Source organism: Vespula vulgaris, chromosome 16, assembly GCF_905475345.1.
Source record: "Vespula vulgaris chromosome 16, iyVesVulg1.1, whole genome shotgun sequence".
In the NCBI taxonomy this organism is placed as follows: Eukaryota; Metazoa; Arthropoda; class Insecta; order Hymenoptera; family Vespidae; genus Vespula; species Vespula vulgaris.
The window spans coordinates 4,995,050-5,013,951 of record NC_066601.1 but is presented as its reverse complement, the minus strand read 5'-3'; the positions used below and the strand labels follow the sequence as shown (position 1 = coordinate 5,013,951).

The following is an 18,902-nucleotide window of genomic DNA, read 5'->3' as shown; positions in this document are numbered from 1 at the left end:
GTAAGGGAAGAAAAGAACATTTTTTTCAAAGTTTCACGGTAAAACGTTAGATCATCGAGCCGAAGCGACACGTTCGGCGGTTATAACCGCTTAACAGCGGTTATAAGTTTCTGTCACTCATTGCGAATTGCGCAACAATGTAAGCATGTAGTACAGTACATGCGTTGACATTTGTCGACGGTCTCGTGTGTACTTGAAAACGAATCATTATGCGCGTGTATGTTTTACGATTATTTTACAATTATGTATGTTGATACGACATTCGTTTGCGCGTGAAGGTACAAGCTCTGTCGGTAAAGTTGAAATATTAAGCTCGTGGGTGGAAACTCCTAACTTATATTTGCTAACTCAATGCAAAACGAATAGCTTTCTCTCTTACTCTCTCTCTCTCTCTTTCTTTCCCCTATCTCCCCCCTCTCTCTTTCTATGTATTCTTTCATTTTGTTCGATATCGTTACCTTCGTGTCTATTTATCGCGTTTCCTTCTCTATCTAGCGTTATCTAAAACATTGTTCGTGCTATCGCAAAGGTTCGTGATAATCTTCAAAGACCCATCAGAGGCACGATGCGAAAATAAAAATGATAGAAAGAAAGAGAAAAATGATACAAGTATATAAATATAAAAGCTATTCCGTACGCCTATATATTTATTTATTTATTAACGATAACACGATAAGGGTTGATCCTTTTGTCGTTGGATAATCTTTTATTTTCGATCATTTGTTATTATGGACAAGAAAGACATTGACCCCTGTTTGCGATTCCTCTTGTAACTTGTCATGAAATTGTAGTAAGTACGGAACTGTATCTACAAAAGTCGATTATCTCGTTTATTTTATCTAAGACTTTTTTTATTTTTGGTAAATACTTTACCGTTACGTAAAGGGTCTCAGATAAATGCGTTTGAATACATATAATAGTACGGATAAATCGATGTAGTAAAGATTCTCATAGGGCTCTTAGTAGTTGCTTCTAGCTGACAAGCATCTCGTGACCCTACTTCGAGTCATTAGCTTTGTTGATAATTAATACCGGACGCATTCGGAGGACTTGCAAGAGGAAAGAGGAAAACCTGGAGATTCGAGATATGCAAAGTAACTCATTGTTTTTCAAGCTCTAGTCGTAAGTTTGTAAGTTCGTACATATACATACGTACGTATACGTGCATGGACACACACACACACACACACACGCGCGCGCGCGCGCGCGCGCGCGCCACACGTGGATATATAAAGTAGTATAAAGTAGTACATATACTTAATCCTTAATCGAATCAATAATGTTATTCGAAGAAAAATCGATGATAAATGTTTCTATCTCTTTCTCTTTCTCATTTCCAAAATTTAAACGGCAATTGCACGAAAAGAGAAACTCGTTCGCATTTTTCTCGTTCTTCCTCTTTATGCCTTTTTATACCCTACATGCTCTATATATTCGATTATAAAGTATAATATATCTTCGAAATGGAAGTATAACGAGTTAAACGATTCCGTTTCTATATTCGATTCGTTTACGCGAAAGATGATAATCCGTAGCGCGATAATTATTCCCAACCATTATACAATTTTTCCTCGAGTCGCCATCGTTTACTCTACTCGACCAATTATTGGTTCTTCCCCGTCGCTAATCCGGTTCTTCGACTTTCAATTCGAATTTCAGTAGAATTTTGAAAGTTAATCGAGAGAGAAGTTGGAGAATCGACGTAGCCTCTGTATACCTACATATATGAACACGGCGGAGGCTTCGCTCGAAATAGCGAAAAGTTAATAATTCCGAGTTCTACTCGAGAAGAGATACCTTCCTTCTCGAGGCGAGCAACTTGTATGCATAGTAAATATCAGTTACTTACCAGCTATTTACTCGACAGGATACTTCCGAACTTGGGATGGTTTGTACAAAATCAAAGAGAAATGTCGTACTTGCGGAAGATCATACGGCCTATGTAGGGTATATGTACGAACGTGTACGGTCGTGTACTTTGTCATATGGCTCACAGTAATTTTCCACGGGTCTTCTGACGCATAGACTGGCATCCGGTCCGGATGGTTCCTCTTTCCTCCTCGAGTTTGTATACTGTCTTCCTCTCTCTCTCTCTCTCTCTCGCTCACACGCTCACTCCCTCTCTCTTTTCTGTCTGCCTGCGAGGAGCATTTATAAAAGCTTCAGTCCAAAACAAAAGTCGTATAAATTCGCGTGCGCTAGTTCCTCTGTCAACGTACTTAGCAAGCTTCTTTGATCGTGACGAGCTCCGAGCGAAAATTATCCCGTCGCGTCGATCCTAAAGTCGATTTTGCTTCGAGAAAAAATTCATTTTGACATTCGAAAGAACGAATCCTTTACGATTATCCTCGTAATATGTTCGCGCGTTGTCATTTCCTTTAAAATTGTATCTATCTCGCTCAAGTAATTTCGTTTTTCATTTGATATCGAAGAAAATACGAATTTAGACAATATAACACATGTTTTATAATTGAACAAAAAAGTACGAGTGTTCGAGCGGTCAGGCCTGGTTGCAGAGCCCTTAATAAGAAGAACGCAGCGTGCAACGATATATCATCGTTGAGTATATAGATAAAAATGATGAGTATGTATTCGGTATTCCATAGAGCGTTTTTATTCGTTGTTAGATCGCTTCGATTTAAAAGCAATTCAACGAAAAAATTCAATTTAAAGATCGATAAGAATGATGTAGTGGAATGAACGCGATGAAAGATTCCTAATTCGAATTTCGAGAAGCCAGGCGTAAAACGCTCCACTCCATTCGCCATCTGCCTGCTTTCCTGTCTGCTTGCCTGCCGGCCTCCTTGCCTGGTTTTGCTTGTCTGCCAGCTTGCCTCGCTTCTCTTTGTAAAATCACGTACCGCAATGACGTAGATGATCGGGGACAGGAGAGGACGGATTAAAATCCTTCGCCGTTTTTCGTTTCTCGTTACTCGTTACTCGGCGAATCTCACGGTCGTCCTCGGCTATTTATTGGAGTAGATCGACCCTAACAGTAGATGAGTATAATCTCCATTTCTCATGACCGTTTTAACAGTAACACTCACCTTCGATGTGGCACTTGCCTTCGAGAGTTCAAAGAGCGTTCTCACGTTCCAGCCATACATCTATAAGGATAATGCAAGACGGTTTATCAAGACGTGCGTACGAACGAAATCATAGGTTTATAACGCTGTGTTATTGTTAACCGGAGAAAAATATGCGCCGGCGCCACTGACGAGAAATGAATTATTGTACCCCTCAGTTGTTGCACGTACACGATATTCTTCCTATAGAATATTCGCTATTCTCTAGTCAGCTTTCGGTGTCCGTCTTATACACACACGCAATACGTAAAAATACCTATCACACCTATGAACTTTTATCGATAAAACAACCCGCAAGTAAATCAATTTACTGGAGCGGTCGGTGGATTATTTTATGGTGCAAACGATATCTACAAGTATGTAAATTTGATAATTGATCTTTCTCATAGAAACGAAGTAAAGGAGTAAAGAAACAAGGAAACGCGTGCAAGCGATTCTTCATCGAAAGGCAAAAGTGAGGGATTCGTTAGTTCGAACGACTCATGTCGGTGAGTCCCGTGCAAAGTGAATACGCCTACTGTTTTACGCTGTCACCGGATGTACGATGACATATTACGGTACATATTACGTTACGACTCCACATGACGTAACTCTCGTTACGCTTCATTATATCTGCGATAGTAGGCATAATGTAATTCAAACTTTAATACCCAAATCGGTCTCGGTTTCGACGTTTAAAAGTCAAGCCGACGTCTCGCTGCACGATCGATACGACATCGAATATCGAATATCGAGTATCGTTTTTTTTTTCTATCCTTTTTCACGTTAATTTCACGTCTCATTGTTGCCTCGATCTCTTCGTAAAGCCAGAATCCAAAATGAAAGGGAATAATAGCGTGTGATGTTGTTGATGTCTCGTCGATAGATCCGTCGCTTTGGGACTATATTCGTGAATAAGCTAGTGTCAAGGTTTCGTTTGGTAGGGAGAATCAGGCGCGTAACGTCCTCTCGTATCCATCATTGAGTATGGTAATGGCAATGGTAATGGTCGCAGCGCGTCCTCCATTGTAGGTTCCGTCCGAAGCCTTTTGAATTCGTCGATCGTAGATATACGATCGTAGATATATATTTACTACGCACGTAGAGACTCGCACGTAGACTCGTACGTAGGCTCTCACGTAGGCTCTCACGTAGACTCGCACGTAGACTCTCACCTAGAGACTCGTACGTAAACTCGCACGTAAACTCGCGCACGAATACTCGCGAATGTGACGATCCCCTTCGCGATTTTCTTTGACGATCTCCTTTCACGAGCGCGACTCGTGAATGGAGGAACATCCGTGCGAATTCAGAAGAATCCGATGACCCGCGACGATATGGCCGTCGGCGTACTCGGCGTTAACCTCGATGCGAAAATCTTGGATGGTATCTGCAGAAAATATAGTCGCAATATTTCTTACTTCTCATCAACTAACACGTTACCATATATTCAAAATCACTTGATTACTATTCTATCTGGTTTCGACGATTTTGTAGATTAAAATAGGAATGAAATTAATCGCGAATACCAGAAGATTATTAAAGCCGGGTAGCTTTATTTCTTTTCAAACACGTTCGATCCTATTATTGATATTTGGCGAAGTAAGAACTTTTACGGATCGTTTAGATATACCTGTGTACGTCGATCGTAGAAGAAAGAAAGGAAAAGCAAACGATTGGGGAGAACCGGTAATTTCCATAAAACTTTCCTTCGATTTGTTCGCGATCCGCGTCACGTTGACGTATGATCGGTTTCGCGTGTATGAAAAATCGTTCGTTCGAAAGACGTCAGCTGCACGGACGGAAATTTGAGCGGCTTTTGCACGAATTGCAAGGCCATGCATTATGTATCCTGTTATGCTTCTAACATTTCGTCGTCGTCGCATGCTCTTGCACAAATATTTATTGCGGTCGTTGCGATGAAGAAACCAATCGGTAGAAAAGGAATCGCACGATCGAACGAACCAGGAGGGACAGGAAACTTTTGTTTCGTCTCCCCAATGCATTTACTGTCGACACCGAGTCGTTTCGCGATCGATTTCATCGAAGCGCTTTACTTCACATTCAAAGAAATCGTATTGAAAATCCACAATTCGCATTGCGTATCGTTCACAGATACGATCGAGAAAAATAATTGGCACTTTTTATTCGCGTTTCATTCTTCTGCCGCGGCATTACGATCGATGGTGAGGACGATGGTCTTTTTTCTCTGTCCCTTGTCGATCGTAATCGTTGTTCTCATTGGTCACATTCAATGCACGCTCGCGCCTGTGGATCGCCCACGTGACTGTCAGAAGCATGTAACAATACGTTACGTACCTATGTATATCGACTGGCGCCAACGATCGTGTTTCGCGATAACACGATCGAATTGCGAACGGTTGTTCTGCGTATGATCGCGTAATCAGATATGTATTTCGTGAAATGATCCCGACTTTGAACTATGTACGTAGGGGATTGCGGCGAAAGACTCGCAAAGATGTCCATTCAACGATTAATTATCGATCACCGAAGTGAATCGAAAGTAATGTCGTAATTTCCGTTGTTTCGATCTAAAGGACCGCGGTACGGCACCTCCTTCCCATGTTATCACGTAGCTCTTTTATCTTGAAAAATAGGAGAAGGTTATTCTAACAATTGTCTCGACGTTCCATTCCACTTGGGTACCGTTTTGTTCGCATCTCACAATCAAATAGAAAATAACTTGAATTAATTAAGTTGGGCTTAGGCAAAAATTCCGTTGAAGATAAACCTGGTACGTTCATCGAGACGAAACGAATAGTTCCTGCCTAGCTACCTTTTGCGACTTTCATTACTTTAGTCTCTCTCTCTCTCTCTCTCGAACGAACGAACGAACTAACAAACGAACCTTTTAGAGATGAGACGTTTCTCCTTGTAGATCCAACCAAAAACCGACTTTCGTCCGAAAGCTTTTATCTTTCTTTTCTTACCGTTCAAGAAAATAAATAAACAAATTTCTCTCTCAAACGTAATGAGATATTGATCAAGAAAGAAACTCTTTGTTGAAAATACGAAGGAGATGTGTCTTTATTACGTATTATATACACACGGGTATTAACTACTGTTGCGAAAGCGCACGAAAGACGGCGGACGCGTAATCGCGTTAGCTAGCGAGGTAGACGTTGATATTTGATTTAACAATTGACATAAATTCTTTATCGGATTTTCCGTCTTTCGCAGGTTTTCCGAACGCAGTCAAGCTGGCTGCCTCTGGTGGTAAGCCCTCCGTTGCCGTCGCCGCCTCCGCGCATCCTCCTGTGCTGTGGAGCTCGCGCAGGAAGCCGGGTAAGTGTACAATCTGCATTCGACTAGATTCGCGCGACAAGTACCTACTTTTTCCTCTTTCTGCCTTTCTCTCTTTCCATTTCAAACGTTTCCGCTCGCAATATAAAAGAAAATCGATATATAAGATCGCTATCAGGTCGAAATTTGATCGAGCTCTTCGTGAAATTTTTGCGATTACCAATCGGAATTCGAAGATGTCAAAGAATGATTCCAATTATAGAACTGACCAATGCTTATCGCATTGGTGACACAAGATTTAAGTATTAATCGAATCGAAAAAATCGATTGTCCGACAAACCGCGATACGAAAGGGTCGGTTCGAAGAGCTTATTTCGTTTTGTTTCTCTTCTTCGAATACTCGAGAGCGTTCGTATCTCCTTTGTGAAAGTCGTACTTCCAAGTTCCGTGCTTTGCCGGTGGTTGTTTTTGAAAATTAATCGTTGTGGATTGCGAAGACAATTTTAGTAACAAGTCCCCGGGAATTGACGCGAAGAAATTTTAATTAATCCCTTTAGTCGATCCGTTGGTAAGTTTCCTATCAAATAGGTAAATGGCTTCAGTGCCAAAGCTTCTACGAGATGTTGACGATGCTCGATGGACGCGTCAAAGAGTATTTTGATGAGGAACAATTTAGAGATCGGGAGTTATGAAACATTCCGGTTGACCTGCAAAGTCTATTTATTCTAGTTATTCGCCACATCTGGCAGACTCGCGAACGGAGAACCCATGCAATTGGCCTGAGGTCAATTTCTCCGCGACCGGCTAATCCGATACGAGTGCACTTGACCCCGACTTATTAACCTCGGCCGGTCAATCCTGCATCTCTCAATGAATCCTTTTCAAGCGAGGTGAATCGTTACGCGTGTGCCGGCTCTTAGCTCGTCTTCCTCATTTCGCAAATTATCACTGTACAAGTTTTTTCGTTCGATGCGAAGATAGAAAGTTGTATCAAAAGTTAACCCGACCAAGGTTTGTTTCAATGGAAAACGTCATAACTTAACACGAACAATGACGACATAAGAATGAATAAAATAAGAAGATACCAAAAGAGATGACTCTAAATGATCGTGAACTTATATGTAGTTACCTAACGTTTAACATAAACAAAGACGGAACGAGACAGTGAGAGTATGATACTATTGTGACCTCGTGACCTGGACGAGTACCATGAACGTTTCGACGATGACAAACTCACGGCGCGAGCACGGTGACGATATCGCCGAGGATAATCGCGTTGTAGTTTTCCCGGTAATTCTTTATTTTCGTCGCAGTCGTTTCCGCGTCTCTCTCTCTCTCTCTCTCTCTCTCTCTCTCTCTCTCTCGTAATCGCGTGCAAGAACAACAAGTTATGTTTAATCGTCTTTAGGTCGGTTGACCGTAGGAAGATTGCGATTCGTAATCTCAAAGGAATTAGACTCCTCTTACCACATCCGTTTTTCTGTTTTCTCTGTCCAAATGGAATCTCGACTTTTGGCTTTTTATCGTAACATTTTTTTTATTAGCGATACTTACGTTACTACTCGATTTTGTTTCCTGCTAAACTCTACTCTACTATGTGGATTTTTATTCAAATCCTCGTTCAAGTCCTTATTCGAAACGATTCATAAATCTATTCGGTGTTTTAGCGGTTCGAAATTGAAGCGAAGTTGATTTGATTATCGATTATAAGTCAATAATTTTACATTCAACAGAAATTGGCAACGTTGAAAACTTTACGAGAACAAGGAGAATTCGTTTCCGAAGAGATTTACGTGAAACCGTAATATTGGTATTGGTACAAGAGAGGAAGTTATGAATAAATGCATCTCACAAAGCTTCTTGCGTCCGCATATATTCGTATAACGGAGAGATGTATCGACGAGGTAATGCAAGAGAAATGAGGTTCTTTAGTTATAAAACTATATGCCGACGAATTTTATTTCGCTATACGGTATCGTATTGCGTAGCGCTATTTTCATCTTTATCTTTTCCTTATTTGTTGTTTACTTTCATTATTCTTCGCATATCGCGATATATATGTTGCCCATTTATCTTACTGTAATCAGCATCATTGTACGATCGTGATGTTGGCACCCATTAAATATATGATTTGAAGATGCGATAAGATATATTTACGAACGAGAGAGATACTTGTGCTTGATGAGGAACGTTCTCGTTGTGGCTTCTTGACACTTAATAAACGTCATCTTCTTTCAGATTGAAAGGTTCAATCTCAAGTATCAATTTGCAATGTTGGATGGAAGAATGCTCGTAGTCACCAGAAGAATTTCGATTATCACGAATTTAAGCTCGAGAAAAGCGATATGGAATTCTTTTATTTATTTATTAACGTGACGTTATCTCGTTGCAAAATAAAGCGAGCAAAATATACGTGAGACGTGAGAAGATTAAAAGAAATAAGGAAGAAAAGAAAAATAGTGTAGAAAATTGGTATCGCAAACACGAATATATCATCGTAAAATTGTTCGAAGGTATATCGTATAGAGAAGCGAACGGGCTACTATCGGTTTGTCAATTTTTGTTTCCTCGGCACGTTTCTTTATCTGGTCATCGTACCATCCGGCTTAGTCGTTCCATCGGAAACGAAACGGCGATTTCACGACCTCCTTTTTTTTCTTTCTTTTAAGGCGGAAATGTGGAATCAGAGCGTACGCGCGTTTTTGCGGCTAATCGCTAGATTAATTGTAAGTATCCTGTGGCTTCTGTTCCGAGCACTTCGGTACGTGCGTCCTTAACGATCTCGTTAAAATTGGCACGCTCGTTAAACGCTTAAATTTTAAACTAAGAAAGACGAAAAGTAATCTCGCTAAGAAAATAAGGGATCCTTTAGTCGGACACGAAAATCTCTTAGGAGATAGATAGATCGAAGGAGAAACGAAGAAAAGTCTTTCCTTTTCTCATTTTTTTCGTACATTCAATGAGAAGAGGAAGCCTTCGTTACCTTTGATTTAAACGTCGCTTCTTCTCTTCTACGTTGTCACGTTTGTCCTCGCTGTGGCCGGAAACGCGTCAATGGTTTCATTCCTTGTAGTCCGTCATGCGACTGGAAAGCGGAAACGAGAGGCGACAAGTCACGTGGAACAAATCTTGGCGTCTGCGAGTCGCAACGATTTCATGTCTCTCTCTCTCTCTCTATCGAGTTCTTTCGAGGAAAACTTTCATTAGGTTTCTTTTGATAGATGCAACTGCTACGATCGCCTCGAAATGCAGTTTAATACACCTACCGAATTCTTAACACTCAATTGGAAAAGTAATGGAATCGGTAATTCATGGTCAGACCGATTAGAAATTCGCAGCGGCCGTCGCTTCTCTTAGGAGAAATTTTCTTTCTGTCGCGAGAAATATCATCGTATGCGTTCGATGATCGGTTATAAACGAGATTCCGTTTGCTTCCGAATGCTTTGGCAAATTCTACTTGACAATGACACTGATGCACCGGAACGTAGAACTTACCGACAGGGGGAGAGAGAGAAAGAGAAGAAGGTATTTTCGAGGAATTGTAAAGATAACGTTCCATCAAGCGTTACGAGGCGTTCTCGTCAAAAGGAGAGCTTTAGAGCTATCGACATTATTTTCCCTCGGAGCTGAAAACTAATAAGTTTAGCGACAAAAATCTATCTCTTTTTTTCTCCTGCTATAAAGTGCGCGTGCAACGAGGAGGCGATAAAGAGGAGGAGGAGGAGGAGCAGAAGGAAGAGAGAAAGAGAGAGAATGCAGTTAATGCAACGTTTCCTGAAATGTGAGGTAATCCTCGAACTGCAGACGAAGGATCTTGACGCGACCGGACAACGCCCGCGCTTTCAACGTTTCTCATTATTCTAGCTGACAAGAGCGACGACATCCGCAACACGGACTCGCCGATTGCGCAATGCCGCCCATGCTTCTTCCTCCTTTTTCATCCTTTTCGTTCTATTCGAGAGAAAGAAGGCCACCGAGCGGTCAGTCTCCCCTCTACCCCTTAATCGTTTACTCTTCGTACAGAAGCATCACGATATTTCGATATATTTATCAAGATAAGTTTCGAAAGCGCGTCAAAATTCTGAAAATGATTACAGAAAATCTCTCAATCCGGTTATACTCTAATATCTATTATAACGAACCGTGTCGTACATTTTCCTCGATAAACATCTTTACTCAAATTCGTACGGTATCGGTAACTAGTTCATTCGACCGATCATATTCCATACGTTATGATGTCTTTTTATCCGCACAACTACTCTTATTCACTTTCTCTTGTGCTATAAAAAAATGCACAAGAACGTATCGTAAATCTACGTATCTGTAATATCGCTCGGTGGCCATGAAAGATAAATTTAGAGTCTAACAATATGTGCGTGTGTTTGTATGTACGCGCAAGCGCACGTGCGCGCATTTATATTCCATATTCCAATGGATAGAAGAAATAACGACTTTTTCGCTGCATCGATGAAAAATTGCGATGCTGTTTTGGTCCCTTTCGAACAGTTTACTCGAGAGACGACGCGCGACGGTAGTGCTGAGCGAAGCTCCGACGTGTCGGCACGATACTCCGAACGCTACCTCATCGGTTACATAACTTGGCTGACTTGGACTCGCGCACGTACTTACATACACACGTGCGCGTCGCTCTTGTGAAAACTCGACTGGCTTTGCCCGTTTCTCTCTCGTTCCCTCTCTTCCGTTCGCCGTCGCGAACGCACTGACGAGGAGAGCACAACGGACGAAGGCATGCAAACTCGAAACGCGTACGTATGTAAGTACATACGACGCGCGAAAACGTGACGAACGCGATATCCTTATCTCTCTTTTGTATTTTTCGTTCTACCGTCGTATGCAACAGTTTCCTTTCCTCTTCTCTTCCTCGTAATCAAGATATCCGTTTTTCTTCCATTCTTGCTCGTTCGCCGATGTGCAAGATCGACCGATATATAAGATTGCATAGATCAATGAAAAAGAGTTAACGGATAATATCGAGTAAGCATCGAATTCTTTGGAAAAAAAACAAAGAAAAAGTAATAAAAAAGGGAGGAGAGAGAGACAGAGAGAGAGAGAGAGAGAGAGAGAGAGAGAGAGAGAGAGAGAGAGAGAAAGAGAAAAGGAGAATGGAACGATTCCACCGGAGACATGTAAACGCGAGGATTTTTTCATGGAAATATACAAATACGCGGTCTATATCGTGACCTATTCGTTATTTTCTTCGTTCGATCGCGAATAACCTTTCGATTGATTCGCCAACGCAAAATTCTCGCAACTACTATTTTAGCTGAGAACCGAATTTACCGTTTCGCGTCTCGAGAATGATTTTTACGATCGTCGCTCCTCCGCGACCGCATAGATTCTAAAGGAACGCGCGTAATCGATATTTTTATCGTGTTTCCCGAGAAACATTTAACGTGGGCGCGAGCTCAACGTTTACGCCTTATTTAACGGAAAAGCGTGTATAATAATGGTATTAAAACGGTGCGATGAACGACTAATCGTAAACTGTGCGATATATATATATAGCGATATATAATAGATTTGAATTTAAAATAATCGAGACACGGGTATCATTACGGGTACGAAGTGGAGTAGAGTGACGTCTACGCTTAACGTAAAAATAAGAAACAGACAAAAATTATTAGATGTCTTGTACTTTGGACGGACCAAGTTGCACGTTACATTCGATATGATTTCATACGAAACGATGTTGAAGAAAAAGAGGAATCGAAGATGAGATTCGAGCGAGCGTTTTCGAGATCGCGCACTAGCACACGATTCGACGACTATCGAAAGAACCGGCGCCGCGGTCGAGTCGGAAGTAATCGTGAAGTGACAAGCACTCGATACGTACATGTACTCTATCTCTCTTTTATCTGTTTTCTTCTTCTTCTTTTTTTTTCACGTAATTAATTCTTATTGCCTTATACCGAGAAAGGATCCGAAGCCATGGTAGACACGATAAATCGTTTTCCTTCTTCCTTCGTTCGTTGGTATTAATTCGCCTACGTTTAACGCGTTTCCTTTTTTCTCCTCCTTTTACTTTTCTTATCCTTCCTCACCCGGACGCGCTCATATACTTATGTAAATATGCGTATGCGTCTTTATCGTGCACGAGGCGACGCCAGCGTACACTCAGCGAGCAACGGAATAGATAACGCTTCCCTCGCTTGACAAAACTCGACTTACTTGGAAGACCATCTCTCTCTCTCTCTCTCTCTCTCTCTGCCCCCTCTCGCTCGCTCGCTCGCTCGCTCGCTCTTTGTTTCTTCGCAATATAACATTTTTTCTATTGTGACGGCATTGCACTTTGCCATTTCATTGGAACACTGCCGAGCTCGACTTCTTACGTCCGTTTGCTTTGGTTTGAAAGAAACACGAACGGTCTCTAGATTCTCCTCTCCCTCCCCTATTCCCTAGCCCGGTTTAGTTTTATAAGAGCAAAAGAAAAATGAAAAAAGTATTCGCGCCAGCGCGTTGTTACAACGTGGCTAGTACACGTAAGACTCGTTCCTCGTCGATTTCCCTCCTCACCCTCGAGGAAGATCGTCCATAACGTTAACCTACGCGACACGGACAACCGGCGGGACGATAAAAGTCGTGTTTACTTTATCGAAGATTAGCGAAGGCCTTGCGCGCGTGACGTAAGTGCGGGCGTGCGCGCGAGCGTGCGCACGAGCAAGAGACTCTCGTCGCTCTCGCTCTTTGATTTTCTCCTAAATTACAACGACTTTTCCTAAAGCACGTTAAATTCTTTCGATTTTCCCTTTTCGCTTTTCTTTTCTTTTTTACGATCGTCCGTCGGACGAAAGGGAGAAACGAAAGGTTTGATGTTTTATAGTCGACGTATCGCGTCGCGAAGAAACGAGCGCCGCGCACAGGAGTAACGTGGAATTACGATGTAACGCTGTTGTAGGCCTCGCGCCTACTTACTATAAAATGCGTCCACGACCGACGCGCATCATAAATAAATAATCCGACGATCTCGTAATTATGTAAAGCTTCCATCGCGATATTCCCAAGTATTCGAAAAAAATAATAAAATTCATCGATCGTGCTAATCGGGGTGATATATCCGATGGAGACGCACATGTACGGACCAGCGAGCAGAGGTCGCGTGAAACGAGAGGTCCGGACGTCGATAGATCGTAACGTCGTGTGATAAAGATCGACGCGACGGCGGAGCAACGGTGGAGCGCGTCGTGGTGGGGTTTGGTAGCAGGAGGCGGGACTAATGGCGCCGTTTCTCCGTAATCGCGACTTTTCCTTCCTTCTACGAGCGACGAAGCAACGACTTTCGGACGTTCGTTTGGAACTAACTTGGAGAGCTTTCAAACTCTCGCGGTGTACCAATATGTTTTCTTTGCCCTTCTCCTTACTCTCTCCGGACTCGACGGCGAACGCGTTTGAAGGAACCAAACCAACCATCTTTCGGATATCTTTTCGGCAACGTTTCACCGACCGACCGAAGTAACGAGTCGAACGATAAAATTTCATCTCGATTAACGTTAAGCGTGAGAAGAAAGTGCGACGAGAGAGAGAGAGAGCGACAGGGTGTAACGCGAGTCGCGTAGATACGCAACGAGCCGAACGAATAGGAAACTGCGCTTATCTTCCGCTCGTTATTTCCATATCCGCTATGAATTTAAATAGCACGAGCATCTCGGGTCTTTCCCTAGGAAAGGCGCGTTAGTTAATTCGGGGATATTCTAGAAGAGAACTATCTGCGCGCGAGGAAGAGGAAAATCTCGAGCGATGTTCTCGATCGAAAAGCGGATGGGAGGAAATAAGCTTCTTCGTCGTCTCGGAGTTTAACTCGTACGTACGTACTCTTCGCACGTGCGTACTCCTTTTTGATTCATTTCACAAGGCGTGGTAAAGGGACGTTTGAAAAAATAGGAGGAAAGGAATGGAGCGGGTGGGAAAGAGCGTTCGCTCTTTTGTGGATCGACTCGACGCGACGGAAAGGATACACGGAGCACGGGTTTTTCTTTTCTTTCTTTTTTTTTTTTTTTCGTACGCGAAACATCAGTCAAACGAGAAATTACAAAATTCTGCACACTCGTCACGAAGAAAATGCTCGTATGCAATTCTTCGACGCTGCCATCGCTAGACGTGCAAGTTCGCGCCTTCTTGCGCGTATCTTACCTCTACCTGGCTCCTCGCGATATCTATCCCTCTTCCTCTTCACCGAGCATACCTTTTTCCTTTTCTCTCTCGATCACACCGCCTGAAATACTCCCCGCCTTTCGAACCTTCTCTTGGCAAGCATCAGCCTCGCTTCTGACGCATCGCACTTGCTCTCTCCCTCTGTCGGTCCGTTGTGTCGTTGCGCTGGCCTCTCAGTCTGGCGCGCAACAGTGACTCGACTCGACTTCGCTCTGCAGTCGCGATCAAGCTCGCGTTCGAAACGGGGCACGTGTGCGATGCGAGGACTTCCTTATTGCGCATTTTTAACATATTATTTATTACTTTTGCTTTTCGTTCTTAGAGACAACGACCAATGGGAAAGCAGAGGAGTGAATCGTCATGGTTTTTTAGACCACTCTGCTTGAACGTTTTCCCAATCTTTTTTCTTCGTCTTAGTGTTTGTCATTTGCTCTAGTTTTATCGTCTGGTTCTCTTCGTCGTTTATGCGAGAGAAGCTACAGAACGAAAAAATAAATGTGAACAAGTTCGAAGGATCGTAACCGATCGTGGAGTTCGTTAAGAAATTTACTGAAAATCGAAGATGCTATAAGGATCCCATTGTTCGTCGTTCGATCGCGTTCGAATCGATCGACGGGTTTTTGTTTACACGCCGCAAGCGGCTCGAGAATCACCGTTGGAACTCTCGCTAGGAGGTTACATATCTGTGCTTTTAAACTAAATCTTGGGGAATTTGACACAAAGAGCGAAGCGAAATCGTTGTCGAATTGTCGTTCGACTCATCGAAAAACTCGCCTCTTCTTCGACGTGGAGACCAAAGCGTATCTTTTAGCGTGCAGAGAGATAGAGAAAAAGAGAAAAGAAGCAGTGTTTAACTCGTTGGGAAAGAGGGAATCACGGGAAGATCCCACGTATTCGCTCGATCGTTTCAGAGAGAGAGAGAGAGAGAGAGAGAGAGAGAGAGAGAGAGAGAGAGAGAGAGAGACAGAGAGAGAGGGAGGGAGGGGGGGAGAGAGAGAGAGAGAGTCGAGGCCACGTGGGTGTTATCGGAGCGAATTTGCCCCGAGAGGTCGGTTCGGTACGTGGGAGTGATTACACGAACGAGTTCATTCATCGTGCGGATTCCAGCGCGCCGGAAGTGACGACGACTTCCTCGGAGAGCTCCGACGTACGTCGTCGAAAGAGAAAGAGAAAGAGAGAGAGAGAGAGAGAGAGAGAGAGAGAGAGACCGCTCGATTCGCGCGCGCATTCGAGATTCGTCTTTTGTGCAAAGTGCCACTCGAAAAAAAAGTATAAGGACGAAGGGAAATTTAGTTGGAAAGGAAGAAAAAAGAAAAGATTATCGAGAGAAAAATAAAAAAGGAGGAGAAGAGAGTGTCGAAGATGGCGCCAAAAGTAGCAACGCTCGAAAAGAAATTGCAATGTTCCGTGGAAAGTTTCGTGGCTCCTTGAATGTTTCTTATCTGGCTTAGTTCCTCTTCCCTTTTGTCCTTTCTTTTACTCTCTCGATGTCGGTCTATCCAAAAGAGAATGAAATCGACTTCTAAGCCGTCGTTGCTCGAGTCACGGGGACGACCAAGGATATGCGAATGATCGACGAATCCACCCTATCTCCCTTTCTTTTTCCTTCGTCGAGGCGCAACGACACGATCAGCGCGCGATTATGCAGCTGAAGAAAGCGATGCTTAAGATATTCGACCAATGTAAGTGTAAGTTTTCTTTTACCTTTTCTTTTTCTTTCTGTTTTTCTTCTTCTTTTCCTTTTTCTCGAGGTACCAACTCGTTTGATCTTCCCGCGCCACGATGCATCGAACGGATACATACCTATACGTACCTACTTACGTAGGTATAAAAGTGGACGAGAATGACGTAGTACTAATAAACGTTGCGCATCCGCAGAATCAAGTAATTATTTAACTCGATTACCTCCTATATACGTACATATTTGTCCACGTCGAAGGAGAGAAGCTCGAAGAGATTCGAGCTTCGAGACGTTTAGGAAAACTATGTTTTCTTTTATAAGAGAACCTTTCTAGTTTTCTTTCTTTGTTAAATTCAGCTTCATAAATATCCATTGAATGAAGTCTATCGCACGCGGCCAACTTATTTTTGGCGATAGGCGAGTCGACGATCTTCCCGTTGGACTTGTTCTCTTCGACGATTAATATTTTATTACTCGCGAACGGGTCGTGGGCTAAAAACAATATCGAACGAGGCCAGGCGCAAAGTCCAAAAGCACCAAAGCGAAGGAAGAATAATAAAGCGTTCCGCGCAACGTCCTTCTCTCCTCGTCAAACCGCAAACGATCGAAAGCCACGGCGTAAGATAAGAAGATCGTGGTTCCTAATACATATTTAACGTCGAATCACGCGTCGTCTCTTTCTTCCTTCTTACCGCACTTTCCTTCCGATAAAAATGAATCGCGAGACTCCCGAGAATTTCAAACCGAAGAAACTCATTGGAGCTCCTTACGATCGTGCTCGTCGGCGATCGACGACGAAAAGTATGCAAGTTGACTTTCGGAAAGGATACTTTTCGTTTCCGAAAGAACGCAAAGGAGGGAGCGAAAGAGATTTAGAACGTAACTACTTACGATAAGACCGTAGTATCGGTAAAGATTATGGAAGCTCACGTTTGTTATTTTTACGTGTGCTCTTTTATTTGTGCTCTGATGTCACTGCCACCACGGCGATAGATAAAGGCAGAAAGTTCTTCGAAGCCTCGCGTACGTAATTACACGTGAGCGTAAGAGGATACTTTTCGTCGAGGTAGATCGACCGATGAATTCCGCCTGAGAAAATACTAGATATCAGAAAAGTAGTCCGTTCGAGAGATTTATTTTTTAATTCATGCTTATCGAGCAAACGTACGCCTCCGTTTTCGGTCGTTAACATCGCGCGTGTACGTCTAGTTATCCTTGATTTATTCTTACCATCCGACTACCGCCGCTCCCTCTGAGACGAGTAAGGGAGGGGGGTGGGGCTACACCCCGCTTTTATTTATAATCAGTACCTTCTCCTGGCTCCAAACAAAAAATACTCTCTTTTCACTTCTCCTTACCTCCTTTCCGTTCGCGTTTTATTCCCGATCGATTCTCAAAAATGTCGTAACATCCGATCCCACTCTTCGTACTCGTATGCTCGCGCGCAACTTTCTACCTGTATGTACTTGCATGCACGTAAGCGCGTCTATGCGTTTTCAATCTCTAACGTCACGCAAAAGAAGCCGTTCTCTTATCGCAAAGATTTAGTAACGTTATTTTTCGATGTTGCGAAAAATAATACGCCTCGGTTCTCACCTACCTTCTTATCTTCCACTAGCACGTGTCTTCTCCGAGTTTTGAGTTTTTCGAGTCATTTGCCTTTAAGGGTAGGCGCGTCATTTCAAACTTGCTTCGAATCTTTTTTCCTCTTTCTCCTCCTCTGCTATTTTACTCCTTTCTTTCGCTTTCCTTCCTTTGCCTTGGAAAGACTTCCTTTTACGTTTCAATCGAATCTCAACGCTCGATGCTTTCGTGCATCGTTGAGCGTTCGACCACGTTTACGTTTCGTCGACGTACATATGTACGCTGATTCCCGTCGTCGTCATTGTCATTATTATTATCGTCGTATCACGGACACGGGCTGTCACTTTGCATCGCTATCGCTCGCGTTCCCTAGCTATTGTTTTAACGGCAAGTAACTTAAGACCTCGCGCGATAAAAGATGCTCGTGCTTGGAAATTGTCTGCGACTCGAAAAAGTGACGTAACGTCGATCGCTTTAACGAAAACACAAAAGATAATTTACATCGATTCGTTTAATACGCGTCGATCGATCGATCGAACATAGATGAAAAGCGATATATAAAATACGGTAATGTCCTAAGGCGAGTAACGCGCAACGCATTGTTATCATTCGCATTCGCGCGTCTTCATCGAGGAGTGAAAGTAAGAGAGTGTGGACGTTACGAGACGAGCCTCCTACAACGAGGTCATCTGTCAGGGCGCTCGATAACGACGCGTTAAAAGCATCGATCATGAACCGTAAAAACCAATTTACGCGTGTCCTCCGTCAAATCCGAATTAGAAAAGTCGTTCTTGGTTTCGAAAAGCGATGCGAGGAGTGGAGAGGAAGCGAGGAAGGAGATCATAGCAACGATCCTATCCTTGGCATCGCCGACGCGCGATATAAATCTTGGAACGAAAAAATTTTAATCGGACCGACGTGTTCTCATTCGCGCGATCATGAAATTCTTCGATGCTCGGCAAGTAAACCGAAGGATCGGCCAGCGGAAAGGAAGGTGGATGCGCGTGAATGAGTCGTTAATTGATATCTCGATTGAAAACAAACCGTTTTCCGTTTCTTCTTTTTCCTCCGTCTATCGAAATAAATGGTGGTATAAAATGTTGAGTAAATACGACGCGTTTGGGAATGCGAGAATACGA

The 18,902-nt window shown here is 43.0% G+C and overlaps 1 protein-coding gene and 1 long non-coding RNA gene across 9 annotated transcripts in view; one reads left to right on the top strand and one right to left on the bottom strand.

Moving 5' to 3' along the window:
• Positions 1-18,902, top strand: part of LOC127069726 (dual 3',5'-cyclic-AMP and -GMP phosphodiesterase 11-like) — a 44,519-nt gene that overhangs the window by 2,766 nt on the left and 22,851 nt on the right. For 4 of the 8 annotated variants that reach the window (XM_051007094.1, XM_051007093.1, XM_051007100.1 and 1 more), the window contains exon 2: positions 6,267-6,371. In XM_051007094.1, coding sequence (XP_050863051.1) covers positions 6,267-6,371 — 105 coding nt within the window. Of the gene's footprint in view, positions 1-1,072; positions 1,095-2,562; positions 2,585-6,266; positions 6,372-14,354; positions 16,187-18,902 lie in introns of those variants that run through there. The other 4 variants (XM_051007095.1, XM_051007097.1, XM_051007098.1 and 1 more) reach the window with 4 other exon arrangements.
• Positions 600-14,003, bottom strand: LOC127069745 (uncharacterized). The gene is made up of 3 exons (XR_007783704.1): positions 9,313-14,003; positions 3,048-3,107; positions 600-2,989 (listed from the first exon to the last, which is right to left on the bottom strand). It is a non-coding gene; the product is annotated as an uncharacterized LOC127069745 (long non-coding RNA).